This window comes from Euleptes europaea, chromosome 11 (assembly GCF_029931775.1).
Source record: "Euleptes europaea isolate rEulEur1 chromosome 11, rEulEur1.hap1, whole genome shotgun sequence".
Taxonomy (NCBI): domain Eukaryota; kingdom Metazoa; phylum Chordata; class Lepidosauria; order Squamata; family Sphaerodactylidae; genus Euleptes; species Euleptes europaea.
Genome location: NC_079322.1, coordinates 44,626,991 through 44,653,483, shown reverse-complemented (window position 1 = coordinate 44,653,483; position 26,493 = coordinate 44,626,991). Strand labels below are relative to the sequence as shown.

At 42.5% G+C, this 26,493-nt stretch overlaps 1 protein-coding gene across 1 annotated transcript in view; it reads left to right on the top strand.

Moving 5' to 3' along the window:
- The window catches only part of HDAC9 (histone deacetylase 9), a 504,774-nt gene that overhangs the window by 459,071 nt on the left and 19,210 nt on the right, over positions 1–26,493 (top strand). Inside the window, exon 23 of the mRNA XM_056857023.1 lies at positions 18,203–18,336. Within this exon, the coding sequence (XP_056713001.1) occupies positions 18,203–18,336 (134 nt within the window). The remainder of the gene's footprint in view (positions 1–18,202; positions 18,337–26,493) is intronic.

The following is a 26,493-nucleotide window of genomic DNA, read 5'->3' as shown; positions in this document are numbered from 1 at the left end:
GTGGAAAGGTGGCATAGAAATGTTAAAAATAAATAAATAAATGTGGGAATTGAGGTTGGAGGGGCTGGACTGAGGAGGGACATGGAGTTGAAATTGCTTCTCTCCGCACACACAGTTGGGCTAAGATGGAGTGGAGGGGTGTAAGTTCATCACTTTGACTCTCCTTGCTCCACCCCACTGAACCTCATGGCTGTTCTCTGCACAGATCCTACAACCCTGAGAATTATCTCTCTGGGAGTCAGAAAGATGGATGGATGAGGATGTGGGGAAACCCCCCTGTGTCTTCCACACACAGATGGTAACTTGCTGCCCACTGAATGAGGAATTGTGACCTTATAAAAGCCCTGGTGTACCCATCAAAAGAAATGATTTGATGGAAAGGGTTGATTTTGTTTTCACAGGCTCTGGGGACTAAAACTACGTTTGAAAAACCGAAATGGCCATATGTAAATTAAGAACACAAAAGCCCAGTTTTATGATTTGGGTTGCAGTTTAATCCCTTTCTATCTTTCTTGCCATTGTTTAAAAGAGCAGTCAGGACATCAAAGGGAAGTGGCATGTGTTCTAAATCAGGGCTTCAGTGCTGAAGTATGACAGCACAAAAATTAAAACTAAATAAATGTGCTGTTTTAGCTCTCATATTTTCCTCAGAATTGCTTCTTATGAAATCAGTTCCTTTAAAGACATGGTAGTTTTGTTCTCTCCCCCCCCCCTTCCCCCTCCAAATGCCTTTATTTGTCTGATCTTACTTTACAAACGCTGATGTTTGTACCATGGTGAAAGACCAATTTCTTTCCCAAAAAGGTACGGCAATAAAACTGGTGGTTGTCACAATACATTTGAACACCTGATCTGGGCTGCTTAGCAGTTTCTTCGGCATGCAAGGAATAAAATGAAACATTTATATTCCAATGTGTCCTGTACTGTGACTTGAAGGACAAAGATGAACAACAAACAAACAAAAAACACTCAGGATACCATGGTGATGTTAACAGTAATGAGTTAAGTTGTTTCAATTATTGCTATTCAGGATTCTGGTATTCCATGTGTGGTCCATTCATACATGTTAAATGATGCCATTAATTCACCCTTGGCTAAGGAGAAGGAGCAATGAACCATTTGTCAGGAAACTTGTTTGTACAATGATCACATGTTACACAGAGATGGGCAGTGGGTGTCACCTTTTCCCTCCCTCCCCCCTTGCAAGTGATTAGTGCTTTCCAGAGAAAAACACTCCTTGTTCCTTGTTGCTAGGGTTGCCAGCTTTGAATTGGGAAATACATGGAGATTTTGGGGGGTGGAGCCTTAGGAGGGCAGGATTTGGGCAGGGGACTTCAATGGCATATAATGCCAGAGAGTCCACCTTCCAAATCAATCATTTTCTTCATGTGAACTGATCTCGGTCACCTGGAGATCAGTTGTAACAGTGGGAGATTTCCAGCCACCACCTGGAGGTTGGCAACCCTCCCTTGATTTAAATTTATAGAGGTGGCTGAAATCAAGTATGCTATGGAGAAAGTGGATAGAGATAATATTTTATTCCTCTCCCAAATCATTAGAATCGGAGGGGCAGCCAATGAAATTGATGAGCAGTGAATTCAGGAAGACAAAGCAATTTCCCACACTATCCATACTAAACTTATCAAACCGCCTTCCTCAAGATGTGGTGGCAGCTAAGATGTGTTTTTAAAGAGGTTTGACAAATTCTGCAGCCTGAATAGCTCAGAGTAGCCTGGGCTTGTCAGGGCTCAGAAGCTAAGTGGAGTCAGCCATGGTTAGTACTTGGATGGGAGAGGAAGGAAGTCCAGGGTTCCTACACAGAGGAAGACAATGGCAAACCACCTCTGCTCATCTTTTGTCTTAAAACCCCCATAAAGAGGTACCATGAGTTGGTTGCAACTTGATGGCACTTAATTATTTATTATTAGACAAATTTATGGTGAGTAGACCTGTCAGTGGCTATTAACTATGTTGGTTAAATGGAACCTCTGTTTTCAGAGGCAGTGTATCACTGAAAAACAATTATGAGGGATGAGAATAGGGAAAGGGTTTAGCATCTGCTCAGACACTGAAGGAGCAGGATGTTCAATTACTTGAACCTTTGGTCTGATCCATAAAGGCTTTTTGTGTGTTCTTATAAAGCTATTAAAATAAAGCCAACAATATCTTGGCAGAGCACCACAAGTATAGCACCAGGAGTTTGGATGCATTTGTACGTACAAACATTTGCACAGTCTCTGGTTTTCTGGATTAGAAAATGGCCTGTTAGTAAGCCTTTTCAGCCCCTCCTGGTTGGGTAGTAGGCTGTAAAATAAAGAGTTTTATTTTCTATATAAATTTGTAGAGACAGCATCTGGGAGTTTGCTCGTTGTATTTCTTTCACAGGAAATACTGGTAAAAATTCTCAAATATGCCACTTTAGAAGTTCCAGGGCTAAATCTGTGAATTAAAAATAAGATCCATAGCTCTGTGCTGGCTCAAATGAAACCATTTTTGTGAGTGATCTACAGGCTTGTGACATTTCATTCTTGCACACCAAGCATGGATTTGATGAAAGTGGTTCATATTTGATTCTTATTTATTTCATTTGGTAGGACCAACTGTTCCCTGATCTTATACTGATCACCAGCTTCCCTCAGTTCTGTGATCATTCACAGAATGATTAAGCAATGGAATTGACCTCAAATATGATCACAGCCTAAATGACTTCTCTAAGATTACTAATAATAATTGTCTTAAGGTGTATGTAACTAGGGTTTATATTTGCTGGGTTGTAGCCCAGGCTACACAAAGTTGGGGGACAGGAAGTAATATAATCCTACTTGATGGAGCAAAACAAAAGAGAGTGAGGTTTGTTCTTTTCCATGTTGGCTGAGATCTGACTTATCTAAGTTTGTTTTCCAATAATCCCAATATCCTTCAACAGCTTTGGAAGGTTTTCCAGCCTTTCTCAACTCGATCCAGTTGAGGTCTTGCTGGCTGTTATCCTTGAGAATGTTTTTCCCCAGGAGGTAGACCATATAGCAAAGTGGTGGTCAACACTAGCATTAAGTTGCATGACATTCTCAGAAAGCCATGGGAATGATACAATCAATTGCCATTCCCTGATGAAGGTTCAATGAGAGCACAAGGCCAGTGGAAAACTCTGTAAAAACATTCCTTAACCTTTTGCCATTTATTTCCCTTTCCAAGAACTTCCTGTATGTCCCTTGTTTACAAAATAGGATAGTAGGGATTTCTTTTCAAGACATTACTGTTGCTACCTTCCAGTTTCCACGGTACCTTCCTGACAATAATCCCTTTTGCTTCTTTCAGCCCTTAAACACATGCTTTTGACATGTTCACCCATTGGTTATCTTACTTTGGACTTGCCCCAAGAACCTAAATACATTTGCCTTCGTGTAATGATTCCAGTCCCTCATCTGGGTGGCCCAAGCTAAATAGGGTCAGCCCTGGTTAATACTTGGATGGGAGACCACCAAGGAAGTCCAGGGTTGTGACACAGAGGCAGGCAATGGCCCCTCTGTTTGTCTCTTGCCTTGAAAACCCCATAAATTGGCTGTGCCTTGAAAACCCCATAAATCAGCTGTGACTTGACAGTACTTTCCATCACTGATGATTCCAGAATGTATATGGGGCTCTGATGCATACTCAGAACTGAGCATATGCAATGACTGTCCTTTATAATTCAAGGTTCAAGAATCATTGGTGTGCAAGCAGAGCCTTATGAAACACCATTCTAGTTTATCAGGCTGCGGGAGCCTGATATACATGGCCCTCCAGAGGACCTCCAGAGAACTTCTAAAGCTCTACTGAGAATGCTTTCGGACATTATAGAGTAGCAGAAAATGTGAATGTCTTCATAATGAGATGTATGGACACAAGATGCTGGCACAGATCAAAGTATCTCATCATGGGAGGGAAGCATGCAAATTCCTTCTTTGGACATTACACCTGAAGTATAAAAAGCAGATGTAGAAGGCAGTCATAAATCTGCATTTTCCAGTCCTTTGTAATGACCAAAGTTGTTCAGAGCTTTTGTGAAATGCAGTTTGCTGATTTGAAGTGTGTGTGTGTTTGTGTGTGCATTGCTGAAGTGGAAATGGAAGATAACTCTGGAGGTCATGCTGTGCGCACTCAGTGTGCCCTTTTTTGGACAATGTCCAAAGTGTACAGGATGAGGACGCTGAGTATTTTCTCACACACTCACAATATCTCTTTGGCTTGCGCCTCTATCATCTGTTACATTCATTGTCTTACTCATTCACTGACACATCACAGATAGTTTATTCTTTTGCTGACACACCCTGAGCAATTCATATAAGCACTCTTCTTTGGACTGCCAACATCCACCCACATATATCCACTGAGGAACTGTATCAGGATAAGGGGAGGCTTTCTTTTGTGATGTTTGGATCAGAAATTTAGATCTGGAATGTACGATGATTCGTGTCTCACTAATACAGGGAATCTATATTTAGATATCCAGTACTGAAGAGATTAGTTTCACTCACATGCAGCATTAAAAGGTTTCCCCCACCCCCAAATCTTTAGTTATATATCAGGCGAAGCATGTTCGACAGTTTAATTCTGTTCACACCTATTAGAAGCCAAAGCCTTGCTGCCAGTAACTGTGCAAAATTTAATTTTTAAAGGCTGTTTACCACTTTTCCTTTTGAAGGAGCAGAAGTGCTTTTCTAATGCTGCATTCAGACACTACTGTCATCCTCAAGTCGGCACGCCCCCCCACCACATCCTCTTGTGATCTGTGCTGAGTCTGAGAGCCATTGCGGTGTAGTGGTGAGGAGGGTCGGGCTCTAATCTGGTGAACCGGGTTCGATTCCCCACTCGTACACATGAAGGTGGCTGGGTGACCCTGGGCCAGTCACCGTTCTCTTTGTCCGTCCTCTCTTAACCTCACCTACCTCACAAGGTGTCTGTTGTGGGGAGAGGAAGGGAAGGAGATAGTAAGCCGGTTTGATTCTTCTTAAAAGGTAGAGAAAATTGGCATATAAACACCAACTCTTCTTCTTCTACTTTGTAGTTTAGGAAATCTTCAATGTACCCACCATTTGTTGTGAAATCCACATTCAGCTACCTTCACTAGTTGGGGGTTGTTTCTTGCCCCCAGGCCAGGATTCTAAATGAGAATTAAACCATAGTTGAGAACAGTGATCCCCAGTGTGGTGCCTGAGGGTTCCATGGTGCCTGCCAGGGTGCTTCCTGGCACCCACTCCCTTTTTCCTGAAAGCATTTCTTCCTCAATATAGCCAGACATTCCTGGCTTTTCTCTCCCTCATTGGAACAGAGTTTGCTGCAGAAAAGCCTAGGAGGCATCACCCATTCAGAAACGGTTACCTCCATCATAACAGGATGCCTGGCTTGGAACTTCCGAATGTTTTGTGATTGGCCCCATCCAGTGGTATTCTTTTATGATGGTGCCCACTACCCATTCTAAAATTCTAAAAGTGCCCATAGACTTAACAAGGTTGGGCATCCATTGTTTAGAATCCCAGTTTGTGGCAATGAAACAAACTGCAATGTGTTGAAGTGCCTGAAGTTGATCAGCCCATTGTGATTAGATGAAGAATTTTCTAAACCAGGAACTCATCTGTTTTTAGTATGACACCCAATTGGGGGGCAGGGATGGAGCACACAGACTTGAGAATGCAGGTTGCTACATGACACAAATAGAATATGCTTTGTTTGTGATGTCTTAATGCAGCCCAAGTCACTTTTATGTCTAAAAATGTACTATTTCTTTGTAAGGTAGGCATGCTAAATTATATTTATATGTAGAATGTATTTAGATGTACACAAGTGGGGACACTTGCAGAGGGGATCCACCCCCCCCATTATCTTCTCTTGCTTGTCCTGCATCGCAAACAGTTTCCCTCCCTTTTTGCCCCTCCCATTGTTGCTTCTCTTCCCCTCCCACCTTTTCCTCCTGGGATCTATTTAGGGTTGCCAACCTCCCAGTAGTAGCTGAAGATCTCCTTCTATTACAACTGATCTCCAGCTGATAGAGATCAGTTCACCTGGAGAAAATGGCCGCTTTGGCAATTGGCCTCTATGGCATTGAAGTCCCTCCCCTTCCCAAACCCCACCCTCCTCAGGCTCCACCCAAAAAACCTCCCGCCGGTGGCAAAGAGGGACCTGGCAACCCTAGCTCTATTGCCCTCCACACCACCTCTCACTAGACTAGGGCTGGTTCAAGGTGGGGTTTTTTGTCACTTCAAGATATTTATTTATTTATTTCATTTTTTAGCCCAACCCTCATCTAAGGAGCTCTGAGTGGCATACATAATTCCCCATGCTCCATTTTCACCTCACCACAACACTATGAAGTAGGTTAAGTTAGGCTGAGACAAAATAACTGGCCTGAGGTAACCTAGGTGGATTCATGGCACGTAAGGACTTGAACTTGGGCTTCCCTAGTCCTACTGTGAAACTCTAACCACTAAACCCATTTCCAGCTTCTGCAATGTGTTTTAAGGCCCTCCTTATTGTGCTGGCCCAACAGCCTTGGATGGCAAATCAGTCTTGCAGTGAACTCAGTCTGGAGGAATATAGGCTTGGGCCGTTCCTCCTTCCCACAATATAATGCATGACATTTTGGATGCATGCAGAGGAAATATTGTCAGAAGGGGCTCTAAAGGTAATATCTCCCTGACAGAAACCATAAGCATTAAATTGAAAGATCAGGAAGGGCTCTGGTTTGGGCCAGATTTTATATGTGATTTATGAGGTATTTCCTCAAAAGCAGAAGACCCATGGTATTCTACTTCCCTAGGCCTAGCATTTAGAAAATACATTCTTATTGGAGCATTTCTCCCCTCAGTCCTTGTTCCCTGCATGGTGGTGGTGAAAAGAGCTACCATGTCAGAGCTGACTTATGGTGACCCCATAGGGTTTTCAAGGCAAGAGACTTTCGGAGATAGGTTGCCATGGCTTGCCTCCACATGAGCTGAGAGAGTTATGAGAGAACTGTGACTGGCCCAAGGTCACCCAGCATACAACTATACTAATTGCTTTCTAGATGGATATGGAGCTGGTATGATGTGGCAGCTAAGGGCCAAATAACATGGTGTACAGGATTGTTGCAGTGGGGGAGGGGGTGCCAATATGTTTGTATCATTGGTGGAGAGAGGGCATGTTTATATTTTCACTTACATTATTTTCAGTGCAATCCTACGCAGGTTTACTACTAAGTCCCTTGAAATCAATGGGTTTACACTGCAATAACCCTGCATAGGATTGCACTGATACTTGATTAAAATGGTCCCTCCCTCAGCTACTGTTTGTCCGATAGGTAGAATTTTTAGGGACATTTCCCTTCCATGGGGCAAAGAGCAGTTCCAGGAGTTGGGGGCTTCCAGTTGTTTGTCGCAGTGATGGGGATGGGGAAGAGGGTTAGTTTCCCCAAGGCTTTTTTTCTTGATCAAAATTGACCCCCTCCTAGTTTCTGTTTGCCTTGTGGCAGGGGGGGGGGAGGGAGAGAAATATAGCACAAAACAATTGCATTGGGGATTTATCTATCTGCAAATGGTCAGCTAAAAGCTTAAACATCTTCATCCCTTCACTGCTGCTCTCAAAGTTTCAGGTAAAACTTAGAAGTTATAATGGATCATCCAAGAAATGGGTAGTCTTGGCCCTGCAAATGTAAGTTGGGGAATCCTCAACTCAAATCTAACTTCATAAGTTTGCCTTTGGCAAGCCACTAATTCTTCTCCTCAGCACATCACCAGTCTGCTATAAGAAGATCGTGAAGGATCTTCCTGCTGTATAGGGTTATCGCAATTTGAACTCTCAAGAAAAAATGCTATACACGTTACAACTAATTTGCCAGCTTTTGCTGATGAAGTGTGCCCCTTTGGGGATCTCTTTGGGGAGTACAAGGTTACCTAAAGGAACTCTGGATTTCCAATCATGAGCCTTATTTCCCCTGTGTACATATATACCCCTCGTGTGCCTTCATCATTCTTCCTCATAATGGCTTTGAGTCATCAAAGATCAGAAGCCATGAGAGATGCTTCAAGGCAGGACAAGAAATATGGTTTTCTTTGCCTTTTTAATTGGTAATAAAAACAGCTGGGAGATGCATGTACTCTGAGAAGGAGACACATTGCTTTCTTCTTTTAAGAAACCATATTCTTATGTTCGCTCCAATCATTCATTTCGGAACATGGAATTGTTCTGATTTAGGAAGGATTACTCACAACATTTTGACAATAAAATCTCAGCAACAAGGAGATTTTTTCACGTTTCTGAAACACCCAGCCACTTGAGGACTGGCCTCTGGGTTCCTAAAACCTAGGCTGCTGGATGACAGGATTCTACCACTCACTAAACTAAGAAAACTAAGAGTGGTAGAGCCCGCTATATTATCTGTAGATCAACCATAGTTTCAGTTACCTTGTGGGAATGTGTATGTAGTAACTCAAGCATCAGAACAGCTTCTCCATACTTCTGGCTGGGTTCCAGTGGGCTATTTAGTGTGTTGGCAAGAACCTCCCATTTCATTTGACACATCTTTATAATAGGACACAACAGAAAATTGCTCAAGATGTTTTATTTGGAAATTACAATTAATCAGCCGGCTGTGAGAGGCCCAAACCCAATTTCAACACAGTTTCCTCTGTTTTGCTGAAATTCATCCATTACTTCTGCAATAAAAAAATGACAGGCGGTGCATTTCTGGTTGATTATGGCATGTGTCAGGTGGATCTGAAAGGCATGGAGCCTAAAGGAAAGTGACTAACTACCCGACATGTGCAGTAATCTCTTAGCAATGTGTTGTGGTTCAGAGTCCCTCTCCTCCTATAAAATAGAATTTATTAAACACAGGGGCCCACATCCGGAAGATACCAAGCCTTTGGAAGGGTAGGTGCTATTTAGTAACAGGGGATTTAGCATTGTCTCCAAAGCCACTGCAAACAGAAAACTTGTTTAAGTTCTACTTAAGAGGGCCTTGGAATGGTGGATGATGTACGCATAGGAATTGGGTGAGACCTATTGATTAGGGTCTTTGCCTGAGATTCAAAAGACCAGGGTTTTGGCCTACCACAGCTCTTTGAGCCAGCATAATGTAGTGGTTAGGAGCTGTGGACTCTAATCTGGAGAACCGGGTTTGATTCCCCAATCCTACACATGAAGCCTGCTGGGTGACCTTGGGCTAGTCACAGTTCTCTGAACTCTCTCAGCCCCACCAGCCTCACAAGGTGTCTGTTATGGGGAGAGGAAGGGAAGGCAATTATAAGCTGGTTTGAGACTCCTTAAAGGTAGAGAAAACTGGGATATAAAAACCAGTTCTTCTTCTTCTTCTTCTTCTTCTTCTTCTTCTTCTTCTTCTACTGAATGCTACTAAGGTCAGAGTCAGATTATGCAAAGCCATTCTTTTAGAGAAACTGCTACATACTTCAGACATTCAAGACTGAACAGATTCTGGACTCTAGGCTTTCAGACCTTTAGAAAATTCAGCTGATTTGAATTTATTTTTATTTTTTTGAAACATCTGGTGCATGGTTTCTGAATTAACCCCCTGTAACAAATAAAAAATAGTTCCTGGTACTATCAGGGTAAACACATGGAAACACACTATTCAGAGATGCTAAGAAAATAAGGCATCATAAGAACCATACCAGTGGATGCCAGCTGAAAAAGAAAGTCAGCTATCCCCAGGTAGCTGTTCCCAGATTCCTCTCTATTCCCAGCTGCAGCCTAAATTCGATGAACAAGATACAATCCTGTTGAATCCCAATGAGAAAGGCAGACTATAAATAGCGTCAATAAATAAATAAATAAAATTTATTTCACAAGCAATGCCTATGAGTTTCTTATCTGCTTGTTAAAATTCCCATTTCATTCACTTCATTCTCCTTCCACAGCCTTATATCCTGCTATTGTTTATCACTATTGGTATTTGGGGGAATGGAGCTTCTACTGTTGGCTCATTCTTTCCTATCCCAAGTGGTTGTTTTAAAGGAGAGATATGGATCTCAGCATACAAGAAGGAAGGGCTAGAACCATGGAGGCTGCCATAGCTCAGTGTATGCATAAGGTGCCTAAGGTTCAATATGTGGTATCTCATACAGGAAGCCTGGGAAATAATGTCACATAAGATCTTGGAAAGTTCCTTCCAGCCATGATCAGTGGTACTAAACTAGCTACTTTGGTTCAGTGTAAGGCGGCTTCTTACATCAAAGTCAGCATTTTGTATCTAATTGTATTTTTGAAGCCTCCATTCATGTCATAATATATTTTTTTTATTTGATACAGCTTTTGGTAGCCAAAGTTAAGTGGGAAGGGATGACAGTTCACACCATATATTTTATCAATTTCATTTGCTGTTTTGTACATTTTATTGCATTGTTATTTGACTGGAGCCTTCATAATGAGGTGCACTGTATTGTGGTTAACTAAGAAGCCCCGTGGTGCAGAGTGGTAAGCTGCAGTACTGCAGTCCAAGCTCTGCTCACGACCTGAGTTTGATCGCAACGGAAGTTGGTTTCAGGTAGCCAGCTCAAGGTTGACTCAGCCTTCCATCCTTCCGAGGTAGGTGAAATGAGTACCCAGCTTGCTAGGGGTAAAGGGAAGATGACTGGGGAAGGCACTGGCAAACCACCCCATAAACAAAGTCTGCCTAGTAAACGTCGGGATGTGACATCACCCCATGGGTCAGGAATGACTCAGTGCTTGCACAGGGGACCTTTACCTTTTTAAGGCAGGAATCCTTTGCATGCTTCCTTTGGAGTACAATCCTTAAAACTGAGTGAAACTTACTTGCAAGTGAACATGAATAGGATGGGCTTAAAACTATGTTCACCTGTTTTCATTTATGCAAAAGACAGCCAAAAAGCACAAACCGTTTTATGTTTGTACGGCTGCAAGTCCTATCTGCAGGGGCTGTACTGCTCTATGGCAATGAGACAAATGGCAAGCCTGGATAACACACTTCAGTAGACTGAGATAACTGAAGCTTGGATAATGAATGTACGGCTCTGTTTTCTATGGATTTGTTAATATAGGTCACTATTTAGTAATTAAAGATTAATTATTGAAAACAAATCACTGGTAAGACCAACAACCACATAATGAAATGATCTGTTCCATAAATGGTGACTTCCTGCAAAATATGTTTTAAAACCACCGTTATTTATTTAATGTGCAATTACTGTCTAACACAATCAAAATTAAAAGCCTATATGGAACATATAATTCAAAATGGTTCCCGTGCTTTCTTTCCCAATGAGTTTTTTTAAAGAGAAAAATACGACTTACTGGCCAAAGATCTATCTTTTATAATGAGGTATTTTAGATCTCGAATTAATAGCTTGAGTTGTGTGGAAAACGTATGTCAGAGGAATATTTGTAGAACTGATGGGACCTGCTGTGTAGTTCCCTGTTAGGATAATGATCATTTGGGAGCAGCAATGTGCCCACATTCTCTGGGAACTCCTTGGGGGTGGGACCTGGGAGAGGAAAGCATCACTAAGGCTTCAATGTCACTTCCAGGTAAAGACCTCAAAGCTCTAGGAATCCCCAAAACTCTATGTTAAACACCATAGAGATTTGGTCTGTCCCTAGAGCGTAGGGGGCAGTGACATCATATCCAAGTGTTCACCAGGAAGTGACATAAAAACATCAGCAGCAGCGTACACACACATTTTTGTCTTGCTGCTCACTGGAGCCAGGGCATGCAACAGAGGGCAGAGGCAGGACTTTGCCCACCCTCAGCAGGCACCTGGTAACCCTATACTGGGGGTGTGGCTCTATTTTTGCAGTAAATATAATTCCTCATTGTTATCATTCACATTCATGACTGAGTTTCAGGCAGCATGCTTTTAATGTTTGGCTTGCTTCACATTCTAATTAATTAGGTTATTATAGTGAAAAATAGTCTCACTCTAAGACATAAAATATTTTTTTCTAACTTCCTAGTTTTTGTGAATCCCTACCACACACACTCATTTGCTGAGGAATCCCTGAACATCTAGCATGGATATCCATTACCTTGTAGAGAGTCATGGAGCATGTTCTAGTCTAGGGACATATTCTCATGTGAGGCTCTGCTGCCCCATGTGGTGAGCTGCTGAAACTGCAGATCAGAATGTTCCCGGGCAGTGAAGAGTTACTGAACTCTGAAGTAACACTCCACCCAGGCAAGCTATTGGCTTTTCCTTCTCCAGAAGGGACATGGCCTTGGGTGTAGCAGCATGTTGAGATGGTAGAATAGACTATATTTCTTCAAGGCTGTCATGAAGGGATTATATTTTGCAAAATTCCATATCATTAATGATTATTTAAGAGCCCCGTGGCACAGAGTGGTAAGCTGCAGTACTGCAGTCCAAGCTCTGCTCATGACCTGAGTTTGATCCCAACGGAAGTTGGTTTTAGGTAGCCGGCTCAAGGTTGACTCAGCCTTCCATCCGTCCGAGGTCAGTAAAATGAGTACTCAGCTTGCTGGGGGTAAAGGGAAGATGACTGGGGAAGGCACTGGCAAACCACCCCGTAAACAAAGTCTGCCTAGGAAACGTTGGGATGTGACGTCACCCCATGGGTCAGGAATGATCTGGTATTGCACAGGGGACCTTTATCTTTTATATAATGATTATTTAGGAGCCCTGTGGCGCAGAGTGGTAAGCTGCAGTACTGCAGTCAAAACTCTGCTCAGGACCTAAATTCAATCTCAATGGAGGTCGGTTTCAGATAGCTGGCTCAAGGTTGACTCAGCCTTCTATCCTTCCGAGGTCGGTAAAATTAGTACCCAGCTTGTTATGGGTAAAGTGTAAATGACTGGGGAAGACAATGGCAAACCACCTCATAAAACATAGTCTGCCTGACAAACGTTGTTATGTGACATCACCCCATGGGTAAGTAATGACCTGGTGCTTGCACAGGGGACTACCTTTACCTTTTTAATAGGGTTGCCAGCTCCAGGATGGGAAATACCTGGAGAGTTTTGGGGTGGATCCTGAGGAGGGTGGGGTTCGGAGAGGGAAATGACTTCAATGCCATAGAGTCCAATTGCCAAAGCAGCCTGAAGATCAGTTGTAATAGCAGGCGATCTCCAGCCACCACCTGGAGGTTGTCAACCCTGCTTTTTAATATTATTTATTTATTTCAATGTAATTTATAGTCCGCCTTAATCAGTTGGACTTGAGGCACATTAGTTAATACTTCTCTGTAAGTGAAAAACTAGCACATCATGAAGGGGTTGTGCTGCTGCCTGATGCAGCAGTTTTTATTGGGATGGAGTTTTTTTTTAAATCAGGGGAAGGAATTAAAATGTGATTCCCCACAGCAGTCTGAGATGGTACAGTGAATTCTATCCCCTCTCACATGGGGAGGGAACTTGGTTCAGTTGTAGAGCTCCTTCTTTGTACACAAAAGGTTGTAGGTTTGGTCCGCAGCATCTCCAGTTAGAGGATCACTTGGTAGATCATTTGAAAGACCTCTACCAGAGACCCTGGAGAGCTGCTGCCTGTCAGAATAGACAATACTGACCTCAATAGATCAGTGGTTTGACTCAGTATAAGGACATTGTGTGTGTGTGTGCTTCTTACTTCACACACGTTTCTGGCTCCTAGAACTTGGCTCTCGCTCAAATTTGCCTGCAGGGCAATTCTAACAGGCTGTACTCATAGGGATCAACTACTCTTATTTTGCTTCACAGGAACAGCCATAATGATGGAACAGATTTTATTTAGGGCACCTGGTTTGCCACTCTTGCTTTTCTAATTAAGGAACCCCTGTTAAGTTCCCAGGGTTCCCTAGAACACAATTCAAAAACCACTGCATGGTTACTGGAGGAGAGGAACAAATGGGGGAGGGGAAAGACACACTGGCCTTTAAACCGGGACAGTCTCTTCAGTGTTCGCTAGTTCCAGCCCAGTGCTGGAAGGGTGGACTATCATTTCATTCTTCTGTGGATGTATTTATTCAGGACACAGAGCCTGATGACTCAGGAAGTTATGTAAAAACTGACCCAGTTAATTTTAGATGCTATTGTTGGAAGCATATCAATGAAAATTAATCAAACGGTCATGAAAGAACCACAAGGATAAAGTGCAGAACACTGGTGGGTGGGAAAAGTCCTGGCAGTGGCCAGCACAAAGGGTTTAATGAGAGGAAAACACATTCTCAAGCAAATTAGAGAGCAATGGTATGATTAAACGGTAAACAATAGTTAAGTCCATGACTCCAGGATAGGGAGAGAAGAACTCCTAAGTTTGAAAAGGGGTTCTTCTCCAATGTATACTGGATTGGCACCTCATTTCCCAGCCATTTAACATGGCTTTTAAAACTCTGTCAATACAAGGAAGCATAAAGGAAGCGCAGCGGCCCTCCAGTAGTAAAAGCTCGCAGGAAGAAGTGCACAGGAAATAGAAAACAAGAAATCCTTTAATACATTTTTAACCCTCCCTCCCTACAAGAAACTCAGGACAGTAAAGGTCACTCTTCCCTCCTCCATTGTACCATCACCTATGAAGTAGATTAGGTTGAGAGAGAGTGACCAGCCCAAGGTTATCTAAATGAGCTTCATGGCGGGGTGAGGGTTTGAACCTGGATCTCCCAGATCTTTGTCTGACACTCTAATCACTGTACCACATTGGTTCTCTCTTTATATTATGCCATGGTCAAATGAAAAGAGGCGGAGCTATGGGCACCACTGGTGCGATGGTCTGTGGAAGGCTTGAGCTTGAATCTGGTCTCAGTTTCTGAGATCTTCTACTCAGAAGGTGAGGGAGATAAGGAATGTTCTTTCTGTGATGCTGTCCCCACGTAATCCCATTCCAATCTGACGGTAGATAATCATTTTGGGGAAAAAACTGCTTCTTCTCACAGTGCTTGTTCTATCTCTCTTTTTCTTAATTTATTTGGCACAACCTGAAGCCTATCTGAAGCCATACTTATCTTGGATTCGTATTCCAATGTTTTGCTATTTCTACATTACAAGGAGATGTCCTTTAGGAAGCTAATATCTTTTGAGGGTTGTTGGAATGTACAGGATCCAAACCCTACTTAAGAATTTCCATCACAAACTTCTGAGGAGTTGTTGGTTAAAGTAATTTTCATCTATAAAGCAAAGTATTCTAGCGTACCTTGTACAATTAGATTGAAGAAAGCCTCTATCATCATTCTGGTAACTTGTAATATTACTAATAGCAGCATTTTTCTATTGGGAAAATTGTGGTTGCTATGTTAGCATCATCCAAGAGACAATTTAAGTCTGGATTCATCCGGTTTATCCCAGAACCCTTCACTTCAGTGGCTTGGGACATGTGAAGAACTGTATTCCAGAGCTTGTTCAGGGTGTCTTTCCATTGAGTAACCAAATGACCAGACCATCTCCATACATCTAAGATTATGGTACAGGGCTTCCAGATGTAATGGCTTACATGAAAGGCTTGGCATCTGTCCTTTTAAAACTAACATTTGGCGTCATCTCCTGAGCAAGTAGCAAATATTCCATCCTGATATTCCTGGAAGCATCAGCAAGTAGATTGCTTTCCATTGAAAGGGGGAAAAGAAGGCTCTATCATTTATTTGCATTCTCTGATTTGTCCAGGAAATTCATAGTTTGCAGGACCTTTCACAAGGAATATATCTTGCTGGTCTTACTGGGAAGATGTTTTCCCCTTTTTATTTACCACAACTGCCAGAAACTTCATTCCCTAAGCTTCCCTTCCATTGATGTCATCAGTAAATCTTGCGGCTGAGAACAGGCACAGCTAACTCCTGAAGAATGTCACCAGCCTTTACTGCAATGGACAATGTGACGGTTTGAAAAGAAGATGCTCATCCTACATTACCACCAGGAAAGTGGGATTCTCTGCAAACCTTTTCCCCAGTGCAACAGCTGGAATTTTATCTCAGTGTCATTTTAGCTTTCCTTAACTTTTATGTTCCAAACATTTCGATACATCCTAGATGCATCATAGATGCATGGGGAGACACTACTGTGAAAGTTCTGTAACGTTGCAGCAAAACTTTTAGAAATGTACATTATTCAGAATATGCCTTTAGTGCCCCTTCTAAAATGTAATAAAGTTTCAGAATGCAAACAAGATATTGGATTGAGGTAAATTTTCCATTCCTAACAGAAGCAGCTTAAAAGAAATAATGAATACAAAATATCATTACATTTCTTACACAGCTGTATAGGCAATGAAAGCAAGTAGCCTGTTTAGGGAGCAATCCTATACAAATCTACTCAGAAGTACGTCTAGTTTTATTCAGTGGGGCTTACTATCAGGAAAGTGTTCTTAGGATTGCCACACTTCTCTGGGAGTAAGCGCCATCAAATAACATAGGACTTACTTTTGAGTAGAGCTTCCTAGACTCGTTCTCTTAGTCATTCATTTCTTGTTGTACAGCAAATAATTTTTTCACTGTGTCCTGCACAATATTGCTCCTCATATGCATATGCATACAGATGGAACTATATCCTCAAGGTAGAAGAAAGTGGAAATTGGCTTAATCTCAGAGGTTACTCAGATGACATTCCTTCCTTGCTTTTTTTTATTGGCCTGTCTAAATTTAGTATTTTGTAGACTTTTTTTAAATTTCCACAAGGGAAAATTAAGATTAAATGACAGAATTAAGTTATTTTTTATTAACCAGTATGTAATTTTAAAGTAGTAAAATAGTGAAACCAGCAAAACTTGAAAGCTGGTTCTGAAATGTTTTAAAAGTGGAATGAGTAAATGGCACTTCTTTCAACATAGGGGTTAAGCAGGGCCCCTCCCCACATCTGCATTAGGACTAGAGCTCTAAAATCTGAAAATGAATTATGTGAAATTCAGCATCAGCTGTGATGTGAACGACTTTGCAGATGACCTATAACCATTTAGGTTGATAACAACAAAACAGGTTGTGAAGAGCTCCAAGAAGATCTCTCCAAATTGGGCAAGGAGGCAACAACATTGAAAACCACGTTTGGTATAAGTAGGTGTAAAGTGGTGCATGTTAAAGCAAAACTCCCTAATTATACATGTACATCAATGAGACCTAAACTGGTGATGACTAACCAGGAAAGAAATCTTGGGGTCTTGAAAAGATTCATCCAGTGAGTAGCTATGGAAAAACCCAATTCCATGTGAGGGACCATCAGGAGGTGCACTGAAAACAAATAAGCCTTATTTTAATGTCACATCTGGATTACTGTGTACCAGTTCTCAAAAATATATCATTAAGATAGAAAATGTGCAGGAAATTGGTAAGAGGTCAGGGTAATTTCTCTGTGAAGAATGACTAAAGTGTTGGGGAGGGAGTTGTTACTGTAGGAAAAACAACAACTAAGGTGTGTGTACCTGTGCTCCTTTTCCTGCAATACGGAAACGTGGGTCATTCAAAGAACTTGATAAACAGCATTAGACTGTTCAGAACAGATGAAAGAATTATACTTAATTATACAGAATTAATTTAGGTACATACATCACATAATTAATTGACAAAGTCATGGAGGATAAATTGCTATTAACCGAAATGGTTAAATGGAGCCTCCAGGTTCAATGACAGCGTTCCATTGAACAGCAGATTCTGGGGCATAACAATGAAGAAGGGGAATTGTAATCATGCCCTCTTTATAGGCTTCTTGAGGGCATTTGGCTGAGCAGTGTGGGGGAAAGGGAAATAGACAGGCCCTTCCTCTGTTCTAATAGGACTGTTCTCAAGTTGTTAAGCTCCAGAGGTCTCTGACTGGCTGCCAAAGGTGACACTACATCACAGAATTATTGGCATGTATCCAACCATGCAGCTCCTTCAAGGGAACGGCATTCCCATTTGCAGAAGATATATTGGTGATTTACACCTGTTCCCACCACAGAGCCAAACTTTACCCCCCTAGACTGTTCCTGAGGATTTGCTGTTCCCCCAAGAACAAAATTGGGAGGGGGACCAATGTCTTGTAGCAAGAGGTGGAAGCTGGTTGCACAAAGTCTACAGATGCTTGAATACATGTCACTACAACCCTGATTCTGCGAACTCAGACATTCTCTTCTTCAGGTGCTATTTCAGTATGGGGATTCAGCAGCTATTTCTTGGTCAAGTTGGTGGCCCACCATCAGTCTTAGATTGTGACAAAGTAATTCTGTAACGGCAGTGATGCCGCTGCTTACTATCATACCATAACATACAGCATGTACTTTGTGTGTTCTGGTTCTCGTATAATAATCTGTCTGTTTTATTGGCACACCAGGTTTTGGTCACCTCATCAAACAGTTGTTGACGCTAGCAAGTGGTCGCCTGGTGCTGGCCCTGGAGGGCGGCCATGATCTTAATGCCATCTGTGATGCATCAGAAGCCTGTCTGAATGCTCTGCTAGGAAATGAGGTAACACATCTGTCAAACCTTGAGGAGACAACATAATGTTCTTGGATATTTCAATAGCTTGACAGAATAACAAAAATAAGCAAAAATGCTACACAATACCGTGCTTTCCATTTCTATTGCTATTGTGTAGCATTTGCACTTATTTTTGTATTTGTAATTAATTTGGAATATAGTATTGTGGTATGAGCCTTGTGCTGTATTATTGATGTGTTGAGTACCTGGAGATTGGCAACCCTACGGGGGCATGGCACAAAGGATAGTGCAACAAGAACGCAGCTTTTGAATGGGCCCTGCACTGTGGACCATTGTTTATTTTATTGTTGATGTGTTGAGCCAACCCTGACAGCACAGTCTTTGCATTCAATCTCCAGGTACTAGCTGGAGATATCCTGCTCTTACAACTGATCTCCAGCCAATAGAGATCCATTCACCTGGAGAAAATGGCCGCTTTGGCAATTGGACTCTATGGTATTGAAGTCCCTCCCCTCCCCAAACCCTGCCCTCCTCAGGCTCTGCCCCAAAAACCTCTTGCCGGTCGTAAAGATAGGCCTGGCAACCCTATGCACCCATGGTGCAGCCACAGCCTGCTAGCAGATCTTAAGCAGGGCCTTTCTAGAGGGGAGATGCCCCACACACTCCTGTGTTAGGCAGCACAGCATTTGCCTAAATAAGCAGGGTGGGACCCAAGTGCAGCTTCCACCACATGGTGATGGTAAATTCTCCCACCTGGTTACTGGGAATTCCTGCTGCAACTGCTACAGGCTGCTACAGGCACTGTTCTCTCAACAGCCGGCCTTCTTGTTGCTAGCATTGGTGCCACAGGCTGCTAGCAGGTCTTAAGTAGGGTCTTTCAAGGGGTGGGGAAGCAGAGCAAATGAGAAGCAGAGATGGTTCTGGTCCGGTCTCCTTGGGCAACAGAAAACAACTCAGCTCCATCCTCTATATGACAGCCCCTCAAATACTTGAATTTGATATGTGCGGCAGCAACTTCTGCTGGTTCCCCATTCTCGCTTCAGCACCCCCAAATTATACCCTTTTTTAAAAGGTCCCATAACCATCAGGCCTATCATTTTGGAAGCTGCAGAGAGTTACCTAGGGAAGGGGGAGAGATCCATTCCACAGACTCCTTCCATTCACATTTCATTGGTTTCAACCCATCATGAAAACCCAATAGACTGCTCCAAGACCACATCTTCCAAGAGTTTGTTTCATTCAGAGCCAGCTTTTTGCAAGTGGATTTCAATGAACAGTCACCAAAAATGGTTAAATTGAGTTGCCAATTATGATAATTTGAAGATACAATTCTCTCCAAGTGATTAATAGGGTAATTAGAACTTATTTTACGGCAATTCCCTTTCCCAAATAGTGCTAGCGTAGCACTTGCCTTCCTCGAAAAAACATTGGCAAGGCCACTGTTGCTTCTCATCACGGCACATGCAATTGAACTCAAATTAGGAAGGTCAGGAAAGGCCTTTGTAAGGCACTCTGCAGTTTGTCAGATGTATTTATTCATGTGCTGAGGATTAGAATGCATAAACATGAATGCAGGGGGCTTTGGAATACTTTTGCTTAGGTTTTGTTGTTCTTGGCTAAAACCTGTCAGTGCAAGACGGTGCTCCATCCACGCTACTATCAGCACACGCACATAGTCGATAAAACAGGCAACTGTAAAACAAGCAGTGACTTCCAGCATGCATGGGGAACCAGTCAGTGGAAGATGTAGTGTCGGAGGGTTAGCAGCGAGGAGAGCTTGTTCAAATTAATTTGTCTGAGGGATCCCTGGAAGGAAAATACCCTAACACCCAACATGGATGAAGAAAATGCCAAAAGAGTACTTGGTTGCTGCACAAAAGTTAACCATTTAGCAAGATGCAATTTCTTTCCCTCAATAAATATCCCAGAGGAAGTTGTACAAATTCAGCAGTCTTGCATGGTTTTACTGCTAACCAGAAAGGATCATCTGTTCCACTGAGGTATGAAGCATCATATATATCCTAATTACTCTTTAATACATTCACGGTCTCACAGAACCAGTTCCAAATACCCTGGGTGTCCCCAGCACAAATGGAAAGTGCACATCAGAACCTTCTGCAGCATCCTGCAAGATTTTTCAGTACATTCCCCATATTCTGGTGGAGCTAAACATCTGGACCCATGTGTTGTCCCATCTTAATGGATGCCCTTCAGTTGTACGGCCTCAAGCGATTGGCCACAGGTCCAATCAGCCCCATTTCTCTTGAATCTTATGCCTCAGTTCTAAATGCATTTGACTTGGAAGAAAGTCCCACTAATATCAGTGTATTATATCGATTTCCAAGTGTGTGTGCTTTGGATTGCAGCCCAAATTTGGAAATGACACAGAAACCTAACTTGAATCCAAGTCACACTTACTTACATTCCATGGAAACCAATGAGACCTACTTCTAAGTGTAAACTTTTGTAAGTTTTAGTATAAAATCAAGAACCAGTGGGATTTCTCCAAAAAGGACGGGTATCAATTTATCATCACTGTTCATAAATGATCGAGTGTGGCTATCTGGATATCCAAGTCCTGTTGTTGTTGTTGTTGTAAAAATATTGTTGTCAACGTATAGGAAGCAGTGACATTTTAAAGAAAAGAAAATACTAAACAGAAATCTCTTTCCTACTTCCACACTGTGGGTAGCCTCTTAGGAAGGAAATCCTTTTGAGAGGTGTGAAAAGATTAAGCAGTGGGATCCCCCCCCCTTCTCGGAAATCTGAAATAAAAATACCAGAATCCTTAATTCAGGTATCAAGAAAAGAGTGAGGTTAAGCTGCAGCAAAATATCCCTGAAGCGTTCCGTTAGTGATCTTAGAACACATCCATTATGCAGGCACCTGTCAAAACAAAAGGAGTGATGGGTTCAGCTAATTAGAAAAAAGTATTGCTTCCAAGCCAACAAGTTGTTCAAATTATCATATAGCTTTATACTGCAATTTGAGAATCCTAATTTAGTGGAAGGGCAATTTTTCATGCTAGCCTTTAAATTAACCCATCAAAATTTATCATCATGCACGAATCTGTTTTTTATTTCTTAAAGAAATACTTTTAACAAGACTACAGGGTACCTTTCATTGGGACAAACTGTAATCTAAATGTTGAATATTGTACGGGCCCTGAGTGATTTTCCTAAAGTTGACTCTGGAGATCAACCATGGACAGTCTTTCCCCTATTTCTAGAATTCACTTATTTGGAAGTAAGTTGAATCAAAACAACAGGATTTACTTCCAACTAAATCGTGTTTAATATGGCATAAAAGGGCTGAAACAACACATCAGAGCTATGTGAGCATTTGCTGACATTAAAGCTAGCATAGGCTCTGGAAGCCTACAACAAAATACAATGCTGGTTGGGGATGAGAAATGGACATATTCAGGTGAAAATGCTCCTCAGCTCACAGAGGGAAGTGTCAATTTTACCTTTTGTTAGGATCTGTGAAGTTATCTCAGTGGCCGAGCACATGATTTGCATGCTTTAAGTCCTTGTTCAATCCCTGCCGCCTCCAGCTTTTTAAAAACACTCCCCGGTGACAGATGGATCTCTGTCTGAAAAGTTGGTGAGCCAGCACTGGGCAGAGTGGACAGTACTGGACTAGTAGTGCCAGTGGCAGAATGGCCAGGGTGTCAGCTTGCCGGATGCCAAGCGGGCCCCATGGGCCCCTGATGAAGTGGGGGGCCCTTAAACATTAGACAATATGTTTCAAATGTTAATCACCTTTTAGTAGCTTGAAAATATAATAGATGTATTTAAAAATTAAAAATTCAATCATAACAACTGTATTTACATTTAGTATCTACAGTGTACTGCCAGTAATATGTACAATATATGTACACTGTAATTACTAAAAATATATGCATTTTATTTTGCAAACATTTTCCACTTATGTAATTTTGGAAATTTTTATGTATTTCTTATAAAAATTAAATGATAGCCTTATAGTTGTAGGTGGGCCCCCTTTTCTCCTGGCAAGCAATATTTTTAGCCCCAATCCACCACTGAGTAGTGCAATTTTATGCTTAACCACTGCTGTTTAAGCTTGTTTACTTCAGTGGGCTTAGACTAGAGCAACTCTGCATAGGAATGCACCACCAGTGGACCGATGTTCCACTCAGGGTGGCAGCTTCTAGCTGTCCATCCATCCATCCTCCATCCATCTTTTATGTTTTCCATTTGGCCCAAGAATTTTACGTCTCCACAATATGGCCCGCGCAACGTGTGTTCGTGAAGGTACGCTGTAGCTTTGGCAGACTTTACCTGGCTGTTTGGAGGTGCCATTTCTTGGCAAATCCTTTGCTCATGCAGACAGATTTCTTGGGAAGCAAAGATGAGAAATCATCCTAGGCCAATGGGGCTAGCTTGGAAAAATATTCCTTGGTGTGTCTTTTCAAATACATCCATCAAATGGCTTTGTTTCTCTCGCCCTGACCTTAGTCAGTTGTCTGTGTAAAATTCTTTTATAAAGATGTATTTCCAGCTCTTTTGCCATTTTTTGCACTCTTTGGCTCCAGGGCTAATAGAATGCCAAGAAGTGTAGGAGTGAAGGTGCTGGTGTGATGTCTGTCAGTGGCAGAGCGATTCCTTTTGTTCATTCACTGCTGGGTCTCATGATATTTTCCAGGGACAGCTTCTTGTCTATTTAGTTTAATGATAAAAAAAATAGATTGCAAACATCAGAAATTATTCTCCTTGATGCGGAGTCTTTTCCCCCCTCAAGGCATGGCTTTTTACAAAACACGGACTTTTATTCTCTAACAGTGTTTTCATAACAATGGCGCATCTGGGTCAAATGGGGTGTAAGTGCATTGATCCTACTTTTGGAGCCTGATGAGGTTTTACTGACATGGAACAGAAGCTGGCAAAAAGAACAAAGGTCATCCCTAAGGTTCCAAAATGTTAAGGATTTTATAGGAGAAAACTTGAAATCGAATCCTAGAGTTGTGTCAACCCTCCACCCTAAAGCTGGATCTCTTTAGGCCTCATTCCACATTTGTCCTGCAGATTATTTCACACTAACACATCACATGCAAGTGATCTTGTGTTGCAGTCAGGGAGTGGGTGTGAACAGTGTCTCACACTCAGGGTTCCTTCACAACTCTTTGGGTTGGACCCAATGAGTCCATTCCACTGAATTAGATTTTATGACTCTCTTCTGCTAAGACGTCCTTCAAGGGAGAATAGATTCCTCCAGAAAGAATGTCTGATTGAGAAAAGCCTTTTTTTCTTGATGGAAGTCTTTCTCTGTTGGAGGAAGACTTTGTGGAAAGGTCATAGGACCCAGCTTAGTGGGAGGGAGCCATATCATCCAACCATACATGTCCATAATATATGTCTATAATGCTCATTGTTACAGAGGGCTTCTTCACACATGCCTGTTTATCACTTCATTGCCCCATCCTGCAATGATGATGACTTCAATGTTTGAATGGTGATCAAAGATATGACTCTGCAGCTTCATTGCCCCATCCTGCAATGATGATGACTTCGGTGTTTGAATGGTGATCAAAGATATGACTCTGCAGCTTTGAACTGTCACAACATCTCAGAGACACTAGCTAGGACACTAGCTAGGATGCAGACCCACATCAACTGTTTTGCAATGTGGATCGCTCTTCCACAGTCACTGATTGTCAGTTAAATTCTCAGAAGAGTTATGTCCTTCTAACCCCACTGACTTCAATGACCTGAGACATGTGTAACTGCTTAGAGTTGCACTGTGCATCACACATTTTTTGACAGTAAGAAAAAATGTGGGGGAGCAAATATTAATTTTTAAAATGTATATAGAAATGTATGTAGAAATGCAGGGTTGCCTGTTGGTATATCCATCATACATCCCCATACACTAAGCAAAGGCCTCGTTTGCATTCCTATAGCCCTAGAAATAGAACCTCCTGAGGATGATTGAGTTTTTCTGGGTGCAGAGATGCAAATGCTATGAATGTGGGTTACTCCTATCTCAGGTCACAATGGTAGGATCCATATGTCATTGGATATTGTGCTGCTGTAATCATTCACCTTTTGAATTTTTCTGTCTGGAAAGGAAACTCCAGGAGGCGACTGAGTAGCACAATCTCCAGTGACATATGGATTTATCCATTGTCGCATCCATTGGTGTATGAGGATGAGCAAACGATATATGGGCCCAAACCCAAAACAGCTCTCTCTATGGAAATAAAATATAAATGAATGAAATGCCATAACACTTTCTGAGGTAATAGTCTGTATCTAGCAATTAGGGCTGTTGAAAAAAAAATTCGGTAAAATTCGGATTTGACAAAATTCAGCCCGTTTTTATTCGGGAAATGCCGAAGTCTGGAGTTCGGGGAAAAATTCGACCGAATAATGCCATTAAAAACACAACCGCACCTTTCCGTGACTCCGGGGGGGGGCATTTTTCGGGGTAGAGGTCCCAAACTTTCAGCGTTGCTTCAAAGGACCCTTCTTGCAATAACCCCTAAGTTTTGTAAAGATTGGATCAGCGGGGGCTGAGATATGGGCCCCGAAAGGGGTCCCCCCTCCTTAATGTGCATTTGCAATTAGCAGAGCTTGCCGCCCACTCAAAGCTCCCAGCCCCGACAAACAGCTGAGCTGTGGGGAGCAAGGGCGGGGCAGGTGTGAAGAAGTTTGCAAACCATGAAAAGCAACACAACCATGCAAACCATCACGTTTGCAACCATGCAAACCATCACGTTTGCAACCATGCAAAGCAACACCTGACTCCTGGGAATTTGCAAACCATGGAAAGGGACAGAAGAAGTTTGCAAACCATGCAAAGCAACACAACCTTGCAAAGCAACACCTTTGCAACCATGCAAAGCAACACCTGTCGCCTGGGAGTTTGCAAACCACGGAAAGGGACAGAGGCATGCTAGCTAAGCATCAGGAGCAGGAGGGGGTGGAATTTCCCCTTTTGCATCGGACTCGGGACCAGGCAAATGCATTCTTTAAGTCACAATTTGAAAACAATTTTTGAGCAAGCTTCAAAATAGACCCACCGATCTTATGAATGAGGGAAAACCTGAGGACACACAACTGAAGCCCCCCCTCAAACCAGGGAGAGAAAGACTCAAGGGGGCACACACCCCCAGATACAACAGGCAAAAGCCCCCTTTGGCTTCCCCCCACCCACAGAAACTGCTCCCTCCCCACACACACACAGACTCTGGTTCCCCCCCATACACACACACAGGAGAAAAATTATAGATTAAAGCCCCAAAAGGGGTCTTACTATGGATGTCTTCTGTTCCATCAGGAGGGACTGGGAGGACTGGATAATCCAATACAATTCCATTTAAGCACGGGAGGTTTTGCCTTGGATTTGCTGCTCTCGAGATGCACACAGGATTGGCTGATCCCATTCATCCCAATAGGGAAAAGGGGGGACCCCATATCTCGGGACCCCCTGACCCAATGTTTACAAAACTTGGGGGGTCTCACAAGAAGGGTCCTTTGAAGCTCTGATGAAAGTTTGGGGTCTCTACCCCCAAAAATGCGCCCCTTGCAGCTACAGAAAGGAGCGAATGTGTGCTTTAAATGGAATAAAAATGCACATTAAGGGGAGGACCCCTTTCGGGCCCCATATCTCGGGACCCCCTGACCCAATGTTTACAAAACTTGGGGGGTGTCTCACAAAAAGGATCCTTTGAAGCTCCGCTGAAAGTTTGGGGTCTCTACCCCAAAAAATGCGCCTCCTGCAGCCACGGAAAGGCGAAAATGTGCACAAGCAAACCCCCCATGGGGATTTCTTTCTCACACACAAACAGATACTCTCTCTTTCTTTTCCCAGGCCGCACAGCAGCTGGGCTCATGCACTCAATCATTCAAACTGATTGGCCAGAAGAAGACCCAGCTTGGCCACCGATTGGCTGCAGGAGAATGCTGTTTACTAACTGACGGTTATGCTGCTGGGCCAAACCCCTAATTTGCTGAATTTATTCACCGAACACCATGAATTCACTGAATTCAGCTCCCCGTTTTCCCGCCTTTTTTTAGTTCAGTTCCATCCGAACTAAAAACCGCCGAATCAGGGGAAATTCGGCTGTTTTTCGGTTCAGGACGAACTGAATCGACAGCCCTACTAGCAATGATATTTCATTGGTATATACATTTTGTATTCGCCTATATATTATTATAA